At 43.6% G+C, this 10122-nt stretch overlaps 1 protein-coding gene across 1 annotated transcript; it reads left to right on the forward strand.

Annotated features, from left to right (window-relative positions):
• Positions 1-309: 309 nt before the first annotated feature.
• Positions 310-10122, forward strand: LRIT1 (leucine rich repeat, Ig-like and transmembrane domains 1). The gene is made up of 4 exons (XM_056494974.1): positions 310-422; positions 2864-3330; positions 6508-6813; positions 9137-10122. The coding sequence occupies exons 1-4, from the start codon at positions 310-312 to the stop codon at positions 10120-10122; spliced, it is 1872 nt and encodes a 623-aa protein (XP_056350949.1).

The following is a 10122-nucleotide window of genomic DNA, read 5'->3' on the forward strand; positions in this document are numbered from 1 at the left end:
ACTGCCAGAGGAGGCTGTTTTGAAGGGTCTGCTGAAGGCAGCAACGCCGTTAGCACGGTTCCAGGAAGCAATAAGCACCTCCATGAAAATAACTCAAGTCCCCATCCTTAATCCCTGCCTATCCTTTTTTATCTGATGGACTCAGCGAGGGCTGGAAGATCACGGCGTGGCTGGAAAGAACAGGGAGCTAACAGGATGCGGCAGCCGGCGGCCGGCGGGAGCGGCGGAGCTGCCTAGAGCCCGGCGCGCCCATGCCCGGGCGGCCGGGAGCGCTCTGCCCGGTGGCCAGGAGCGCTCTGCCCCGTGGCCATGTGGCTGGCCGTGACTCTGCTGTGCTGCTGGGCGCTGCCCCGGGCCGCCGGCTCCTGCCCCTCGCAGTGCAGCTGCGCCTTCCACAGCCTCGCCGAGGGGACCAAGGCCAGGTACGCTCCGCGGGGCCGGGGGCTCGCTGCTCCTCTGCAAGGACAAAATAGTGTGCCCGCCATTCGTGGCCATTATTTTTTCCAGCTGCTCTGTGCTCTTGCTATATTTGCAGAGGATTAGCTTCTGAAAACACAGTAAGCTGATTTCGGAGAAAGCGTTTGGGCATCTCCTCGGTGAGAACAGAAGTGACATAATTATTGCTATGTAATGGCAAAAAAGGAATAAAATAGAAACAATATTGTAAGTTTATTTTACTTTTATGCTGAAAATTCTGGTTCTAAAAGGTTTTATTCTGCTCTACTGGTTTGTTGCTAAAGTGTGACTAGATTTGATTCGTGTTGTGGTACCAAACCCAACAATTTACTTTAAAAATCCTTCACCTGGAGATTTTAGGCACAGCAATAGACTTTAGACAAGAATGAACTAAAAAACCAGACAGTAACAACAACAACAAAAAAGATGAAAAGCTCATTCTCAGACTGGAAGCTTTCTGTTAAAAAAGAAGACAGGACCAGAGGACATCCATCTTTGAATGCAAAGCCATTGTACGTACATTTCTCTGGAGGACTGTTATGAAAGTGTCCTTCTGAAGGGTAAGCACAAAGTATCTCACTTAAAGAAAATAGAGGCCATATTTTCATAAGGTGTTTTCATAAGTTCACAGCAGAGGAGGTTTCGTGACAGAGATACAGGATTTGCAAAATCCTTTATAATAAATATTTTCTGGACTGCAATATTTTTTCATTACTTAAATGAGATATTTTGGAACCTCATGAAATACCTCTACTTCCTTATCTCTTTTATGGTGTTATAGATTTAATACTAGAAACTTTCCCTGTAAGAAGAAGCATGGTAGAGACACAAGTAGCCTGCAATTGTTAAAAGGGAGTGCAACAGTGTGAGAGCCAATTATTGCTCCATAAATGTCACAGTTCCCAAGGGACTTTCCTCTCAGTGACTGGAAAAAGCTGTTGTGCATTTCAGTAAGATACATAATAAAGCAAATATCCATTATTCCCTTAAGGAGCATAATGCCACCTTTTTTTTTCTACATTATGATTCATATTTCTCACTAGAAGGAGATTATCCCATAGATTAAACGTTTAGTGCTCACTGACATAATTTAGGGACAGTATGAGAAGCATTCTGCTTTATTGCCATGGCTTTCTGTTAGTAAACATTTTGTGACATGACTACACAAAGAAAAATGTTTATTGAAAGTGGATTTCTGGACTTTTCGTATTTGATAGATTTTTATCTTCCTCAAAATTTCAACTTTCAGCAGAGGGAGGGCACAATAAAACTGTTGGGTTAGAGTAATGTACTGTGTTTTGATTATAAATTAACAATTTAACTGTCGGCTCAAATAGCATTTAAATCTGGGAAGTCTGCCTGAGCAGTTCAGCAATGCTACACATTTTTGTTGATAGTAGAGGAATAATTGCTTTCAGCCAAAACCAGTCTGTAACATTCTGTTTACAGAGGCAGTGTGATAGGAAAACATCAATGCTTGACTGATCACATTATGTTTCTCTGATGTCTTGTTCAGCAAGTGGAGTGGAACACGCCCATCTAACCTGTTACCTTTTGCAGGTGGCTTGGTATTTTGTTAAGAACTTGCCTTCCCCTGCTTGCTGATAGGCAAATTAAAATTTAGTCTGAGACAACTGTTTTGTCTCCCTTCATTTCTCGTGGCTCTCTACAATCCCAAGTCACTATTTTTTGTGTGAAGACTGCAAAAATGCAGTGCAGGCTTTTCATGCCTTAGAGACCTTTAAAGATTAGAAATGGGGAGGAATGATTAAAACATATAAATCTGCCTTGCTTTCAGTATAGCATTTTCCAAATGTGGTTTTACTCTCATGACTATATGTGCCTGCAGTGCAGTGACTGCTTTACTTACACTTACACACATAGTAAAGCAGAGCTTACTCCAGAGTATTTCCATAGAGTTGCTAGCTGGCAATCTTACCCTCATTTCTCAAACCAGAGTTCCTGTGTCATATTTAATCTATATGACTTCTTGCCCTCCCACATGTCAATAAGGCTTCTTTTTGTAGGGCTTTTATAGTTCAATTTATGGATCCTTTTGTTTTAACTTGCTCTAGAATCCTGTGTTGTGCATGAATGTTGTCACTGCTGTCTATCGTAAGTACTCTAAAAAAACTGAAGCAAAACCCAACAGGAACACTAAATGGGCCAGATTTGGACTCACACCACTCCAGGAGAGGCACAACACTGTGATCTCTGCAGTCAGCAGGCACATATGAATTACTGCAAGTTGATGTATTTACAGTGATGATGAAGAGATCAGCAGCAAGAAAGAAATTACGAGAAGAAACCTTGTGAAAAAGGCAGATCAAAATCTTGCATTAGAATAAGCTGTCTTTTAAAATAAAAGAAAGTCACATCTTTGCTTGTCCTTGTCTTTCCCCACCAGGACAGTGCTGTGTAATGACCCAGAGATGACCCTCCCTCCCGTGAACATCCCTGTGGATACAACCAAGCTTCGGATAGAGAAGACAGCCATCCGCAGGGTGCCAGGAGAGGCTTTCCACCTGCTGCACAGCCTGGAGTACCTCTGGATGCCCTACAACTCCCTGGCCAGCCTCAGCGGGATCACCTTCAAGGGCCTTCGCCGGTTGCAGGAGCTGAGGCTGGATGGGAACAACTTAATATCATTTCCCTGGGAAAGCCTGGCTGGCATGCCACAGCTGAGGCTGCTGGATTTACACAACAACGAACTCACGTCAGTGCCCTCGGAGGCTGCTCGCTATGTCAAGAATATCACATACCTGGATCTGTCCAGCAATAAGCTGATGACTCTTCCTCAGGCTCTCATTGCCACCTGGGCCAACCTCCAGGCTGTTCCCTACTTCCCCAATGATAACTCCAAGATCATCCTAGGTAAGAGAAGTGCCTGCCATTTTGCAGGGGGCACAAATGTTAAGAGTCCCTCATCTTCTTGCAGCATTTTCACCCACTGTGGTTACCATAGCAAGTACACTGCTATCATATGTATACAATTTAATACCCCAAATAATGTGTGTAAATTCATTTGCATATTAACAAACTCACCTCAGGCTCATCACACCCATCTTATTATGCCATAAATTTGATTACTTGCTTGGATCTTTGTAGCACAAAATGGGTGACTTTTGCTCAAGGCTTTTTTAGTTATTGCCACTGCCATTTTGGATAGAAATACAGATATGTTTACAGCTCTTCATCATTTGTGTACTCTTTTCTAATAGCACTGTGTTTGGAATTGACCCATTTTAAGCAGAACTAAATAAAAGGGTGGATAATTTATTATGCCTAAATTAAAGAGGAATAATGCCACAACTGAGCATAAAATCTGGGTCAGAGCTGCCAATGTGTCTCTTCCCAGAGCCTTGTTTATCTGTTCACACAGAATTAAACCCAAACACACCAAGACAGTGCTGCCTTGAAGGGCAGCTATGAAGCTCCCAGAATACCCTTTTTGGTGGCAGCTCTAAGCTCCTCACAGAATTGTCCATTTTTGTGTCAGGATATTTCACAGATGACTCTCAGTTGCAGGATGCCTGGGTGAGGTTTTGAGCACATTTCCTCGTTCATGGGATTATTACAAGGTCTTTTGGCCATTGTTCACTGTTCAAATCCACGGCAGGCTGATGATGGCTGCATGTACAGCCTCTGCAGGCAGGGGTGTGAGTTCAGGCTGATAATCTCAGCAGAGTCACTGCAAGTTTCCTCTCACTCTGGCAAGTACCTGCTGCTCTTTGTTCCCTTGATAAATTTAGGGAGGTAAAGTTTTAAAAACTGGATTGCAGGGGAAAGACATACAAGACTTTAAAAACATATAAAATACCACCTTTACAAAGCTTTTAGTGTCCTTAGCAGATGTTGCTAAAGGTTTCACTAGTGTCAGGAGAGGAGCAGGTGTTTCATTATCCTGTTCTGCCAGATGCAGTAACAAGTTCTTTAAGCCAAAACTGGCAGTTTGGGATTGCCCATTTCATTTGTGGCAAGACTGCCTAGATCATACTTTTCCCTTTTTATTTTTAGAGTCAAGCTACATGTAAAAATGTTATTCCATTCAATATAGATTAGGAGAAGTTTTTATCAAGAACAGATCATGCCTTGATGCACGTGGCCAAATTCAGTAGTATCCAGCTGTGTTGATTGTGCCAGGATCCTAAAAAATTCATGTAGCCATATGAGTACAATGCTAAAATTAATGCAGTAATGTACAGACACTCCAGTTTCTAGGTCTTATCCTATGGACACCCATAGGAATCAGGTAGATAAAAATGCATGTCCCTCACAGGAACAGGCTGGGAAAACACAGCTGCATGTTTCTGTTTCACTCTGCTCATGACTGTTTCTCATGGAGGCATAAAAAATCATGAATAATAAAAAGAGTCAGCCCAATCCATTCCTTGTCTGCAAGGGATCACTGTGACTCCAGAGCCTCCACTTGCAGACTCCTTCAAGAAGAAGTAATTCCTCTGCTAAGTTGCTGGCTGATAGTCTGTGCCAAGGGTGCAAACTTTTCCATGTGAGGACTGCCCATGTGAGCCAGGGCAGCAAAGGCCTCACTGGGCTTTGTGGGTGCTGCTGCTTCAGCTAGAGTGAGGCACCTGCCAGGGAACCTGGGACCAGTTGTTATCTAGTGCATGAACTAGATAACAATTGCTACAAGCTGCTAGCAAAAATGCCATATAATAACAAAGCCAAGCTGAATATTCATTATTTACTTAGTCCCCTTCACTCTAAGATATTAATTTACAAAAACTGACCTCCTGCCAAAACCCATCACTTCCAGATCCTCTCCTAAGCCCAGGGAAGAAGATATGGAATGCACTCAGAAGAATTTTTTTCAGCGGCATCTTTAAAACAGTTTGAGGGAATATTAGTACTCTTCCTTTTCAGGCAGGTGCCAGCCCCCAGGCAGGTCCTTGGGCTGTGCATGGAAATGAGGAGGTGCAACCCCCTTGGAGGGTGCAGAGCTCACTCCTGTGGCAGGCAGGAGGCCTGGGAGCCATGCTCCTGGCTTAGGCTTCAAATGTGTGCCTGGGGTTAGATGGCATTAATATCCCTAGTGCCAATTCTGCTAGCTAAAATCACTGGAGACCACAACCTGTCCACAGCACAGCTGGATGTGAACATTTCTAAGTAGGGTGACACAGATTTAATCAAGCTACAGCAACTTCTGTTCATGGATATTCACTGCTCGAGTTCCAAATTTGTTTTTTCAGTGCTATCTTCACAGGTCTTTTTTTAACAATATAACATATTTTCAGAATTGGAATTCAATAGGTGATTACTGGAGAGCAGAATAAAGAAGAGAAACCTTCCAGGAGTCTGAAATAGGAGTGTGTTTTTCAATATATCTCTGTGTGTATAGCCTTAATATAGTTATGGTCTATCTGTTTTTTATATACCATAACAGGCATAGTCCTAAATTTAATCTTAAAAACAGCTCTTTCATCTTATACAGTATAAATTAGCATTTCAGAAAAAGAAACTGATTACCAAAATAATGAAAATAACTTAGAATAACAGGGCTGGAAGAGAACTATGGCAGGTAACTAGGATCAGCTACAGCTACTGCAGGTGTGGAAAGTGACATGACAACCTGTCTAATATTTTAAGAATGTCCAGTGTGAAGAATTTTCTGGCCTGTCTGAGACTTCATAGTCTCCTTCTGCCAAAAGCATCAACAGCCTTCTCCCATGAGTACTTGGTTTTTTTTCATCCTGGAACAAAATGTGTTTATAATAAATTCTTCTTTTGCTACTTTATGTGCACGAATCACAATGTTTTCATTATATGAATAATCCTGCTTTGATCTTAAAGAATATGATTTCAGATCCAGATTTGGAGGTACTTTAGCAAGTATTTATTCCATTCTGGCAACTGTGGGATCCATCAGGCTCAGCCAACAGCAGTGCGGGGACACAGCCCCCCAACCCCACATCCTCCTGCACAGACAGTTCCTGTAGAGCAGACTGGGAGCCTATCACACTTTGTCCTGCTGAAAAACAAAAACAAAAGGTGCTGCTGGAGTGACTTAGTGTCCCAATTTCTTTCTGACAGGCTTGCAAGACAATCCTTGGGTGTGTGACTGCAGCCTGTATGAGATGGTCCATTTCCTAAATTTCCAGTCTCCTAACATAGCCTTCATCGAGCCCAGGCTGAAATGCTTCACCCCCCGCAGCCTTGCAGGAGTCTTCTTCAGCCAGGTGGAGCTGAGGAAGTGTCAGAGCCCCGTGGTGCACACATCTGTGGCCAAGGTGAAGACCATCCTGGGCAGCACGGTGCTGCTGCGCTGCGGCACCACGGGCGTGCCCATCCCCGAGCTCAGCTGGAGGAGAGCTGATGGGGCTCAGCTCAACGGCACAGGTGGGTTTGGCTTCAGCTTTTCTGCACACGGGACTGAGTGAGGCAGACCTGTACTAAGTGCAATTCACTCCTGCACTGTGATTTTCTACAGACTATAGAATTACTTACACGTTGATCTAAATATTATCATGTGTTATCATGTGCAGGAAGTTGGTTTGGCTTTGTTTCATAGCTATTGTGGTGGTGAGACAAGTCAAGGGATTTTCTGCAAATCTGTTGGAGCTAAAGACATGAAATATTTCCAACTGCAGCAATAAGTTGTTTTCAGTTAGTTAGTTATTTAGTCACTGGAAAGGCTTCCCACTGAATTATTCTATTATTCTATATTTTATTCATCTATTCTATTGTTAATCCATTAGCAAATATCTCTGGAAGAGAGACGTCTGATGTGAATTCATCTGGGATTTAGATCAGCTGAAGAAGAAAGAAAAGGTAGCAAACATACAGTATTACTGATATATTAAAAGACAAAAACCCACTAAACTGCTGAAGAATACAACACTTCAGTAGGAATGTCCCCAAGGAATCATTCCCTCTAATAGACTGACAAAGTCTCCTGGGGAAAAAGGTCTGTGGAAGAAACCCTGACCACCTGGTTTGAGCACCTCTTCTGTGCTTACCCCTCTCCTGGGGGAAGCCTTCAAACAGACACTAGTTTTGTGACAGATCATGATTTCATTTCCATTCACAAAAATGTTTGGAGCTGAAATTGCAACACTGGTCCTTTAATTTGTGGGGAATTTAGGGAAAAACCTTTGCTCTGCTGAAGATAGTTGTCCTTAGCTTTTTGTCCTACAAGTTTTCAGTCAGGACCTGAACCTTCTTGCCTCCAACCTGCCCTGAATACTCCTGCATCCTAGTCCTGCCCTGACTTCCACAGAGGATCTAAACCCAGCAGATAAACTGCTAAGTATTGGGTCCGATCTTCAAAGGGTTACAGGGCTCCTTGGGGCACAGAACAGGGAGCAATTTTCTTTCACAGCAGTAGAACCATTTGAAATAAATATCATTTTCTGAGATCTGCACAAGTCATTGCTCTGTTGTGTAGGATGTAGCAGAGCTGCTCCTCATAATGATAATGTGTACCCATCATGCTGCAAACATCCCTCCTATACTTGAAAGAGAGCCACCACAACAAATAAACCAGGATGATTTCCTGAAAGTCTGTGTTGAGTTTACTTTGAGCTACAACTGAGATGGATGTATTTTGTGCCCCATTAAATCAGATGTTAGCACCTTTCAATAATAAGTTGGCTGGAAAGATAGGTTATTTCTCAGCAATGCCAGCTTCTGTGCCAATGCTATAATGTGACTATTTGAAATGCTGGTGTTCTGAGCAGAAAGGAGTGAGAAACAGTCCACAGTCTGTATGTAGAGGTAATTGCCATAGGTAGACACATAGCTTTATTTTTTTTTTATATACTCATTCAGTAAATAATTAGACTGAAAAAGTAACTTCTGTTACCTTGTACTTCGCTGCCACTGAAAGGGGCCCTGGTTGCCAAGGCTGGATCCTGACCCCAAGAGGGCTTGTGAGAAGTTTGCATCCTCTTACCTTTGCCTTTCAGACATCTCCCTGGTTTACCTTTCAGCAGGAAAGGGCAGAGACAGCACATACCCATTCCAAGGAGGTTGGTTAAATAATGAAGAGGGTGCTTTACCCTTCCACAACATCCCAACTCTTTCTTTTTTTCTCTGCACCAATAGAAAAAGGCAAAAAAAGCTAGTTTTAGCCTGCAAATAAATCACATGAGGAAATCAACATTCAGCTATGTACATACCACTTGGTGCTAAGTGTGTAAGGATAAACACTACAATAATTAAGCATAGAACAGATACTCTCATTCAACTATTTTTCCATATACTGTAGGCTAGTCCATGTGTGTTTATTGCAGTGAAATCTCCACTGTTTGTATTTTCTTTGCCTCCACGGTCTGCAACTAATGCTCAAATAGATCATGTTGCTGCCTATTCCTTCCACTCTTTTAAGTATTGTACCTACATAAGAATTTTCAAGTTTTTATTTTTAATGGAAGAACCTTTCCTGTTATGTTTTCAAGCTGTACATCAATTTGGAGGAAATAACATTAAATTTTTCACGTATATTAATTTTGTAGCAGTTTAAATCCTGACATAATCTAATTATAGTCCTTTTCTTAGATTACTTTGATTTTGTAATGTTCTTGGTGGCAAGCAGAAATGACGATTCCTTATCATATACTTTATCAAGCAGATATTTGGTGATGGAGTCTTAATATTTTACAAACATGAATTAATTCCATTCATCATTGCCTGTTTATTTTACATTTTTCCTGCCTTGCAGTTCACCAAGAGATTTCCAGTGATGGGATGAGCTGGTCTATCCTGGGCCTGCCTGTAGTCTCTTACCTTGACTCTGGAGAGTACATCTGTAAAGCAAAGAATTTCCTGGGGGCAACGGAGGCGTTCATCTCGCTGATCATCACAGACTCAGAAAGCACGGATGACCCTAGCTCTAGTGCCAAAGGCACATGGAATGGCAAGGCGAGCGGGATGGAGGCAGCTGCCTACAACGACAAACTGGTGGCAAGGTATGTTATCACCACCTCCACTGTGCCCACCCTGGGGGCTGGGGCGGGCACCGGAGACAGCCTCCTCCTCCCGGAGATGGCACAAGACAGCAACCCCCAGAACCTGCTGGTGAGCCCCACCACGGGCCAGCAGGAGCCAGAGAGGATGGTGAGGTCTGTCAGGGTCATAGGGGACACCGACCAGAGCATCACCCTGGCCTGGAAGGCGCCCATGGCGAAGAACACCACAGTGTTCAGCGTCCTTTACGCCGTCTTTGGGGAGAGGGACATGCGGCGGATCAACGCGGAACCAGGGAAGACCAAGCTCACTCTTTATGGGCTGCTGCCAAAGACCAAATACATCGTGTGTGTCTGTGTCAAGGGGCTGATCCCCAGGAAGGAACAGTGCATCATATTTTCCACAGATGAAGTTGTCAGCGCAGGAGGGACGCAGAAGCTCATCAACGTGGTTGTCATCAGCGTGGCCTGTGTCATTGCTGTTCCTCTGACCCTGGTGGTCTGCTGCGGAGCCCTGAAACGGCGCTGCAAGAAGTGCTTCGTGCGAAAACCCAAGGACGTTCAGGAATCCTACGTCACCTTTGAGAGCCTCTCCCCTGGGGCCAAGGCCAAAGGTGTGGAAGGAGAGTACTTGACTAGGCACACCCCCGACGAGTCCAACAGGCTGCTGTCTGCTCGCTCCAGCGTGGACTCGGAAGCCATACCAAAGATAGAGGGACAGCCTAACGAATACTTCTGCTGA

The sequence above is a fragment of the Oenanthe melanoleuca genome, chromosome 6, assembly GCF_029582105.1.
Source record: "Oenanthe melanoleuca isolate GR-GAL-2019-014 chromosome 6, OMel1.0, whole genome shotgun sequence".
NCBI lineage: Eukaryota > Metazoa > Chordata > Aves > Passeriformes > Muscicapidae > Oenanthe > Oenanthe melanoleuca.

What these genes read in the sequence shown, in the direction of transcription:
- LRIT1 (XM_056494974.1), top strand. Translation starts at nt 310, where the DNA reads ATGTGGCTGGCCGTGACTCTGCTGTGCTGCTGGGCGCTGCCCCGGGCC. An exon ending in GCCGAGGGGACCAAGGCCAG is followed by an intron (nt 423 to 2,863) that starts GTACGCTCCGCG and finishes TTTCCCCACCAG; the next exon opens with GACAGTGCTGTGTAATGACC. An exon ending in TAACTCCAAGATCATCCTAG is followed by an intron (nt 3,331 to 6,507) that starts GTAAGAGAAGTG and finishes TCTTTCTGACAG; the next exon opens with GCTTGCAAGACAATCCTTGG.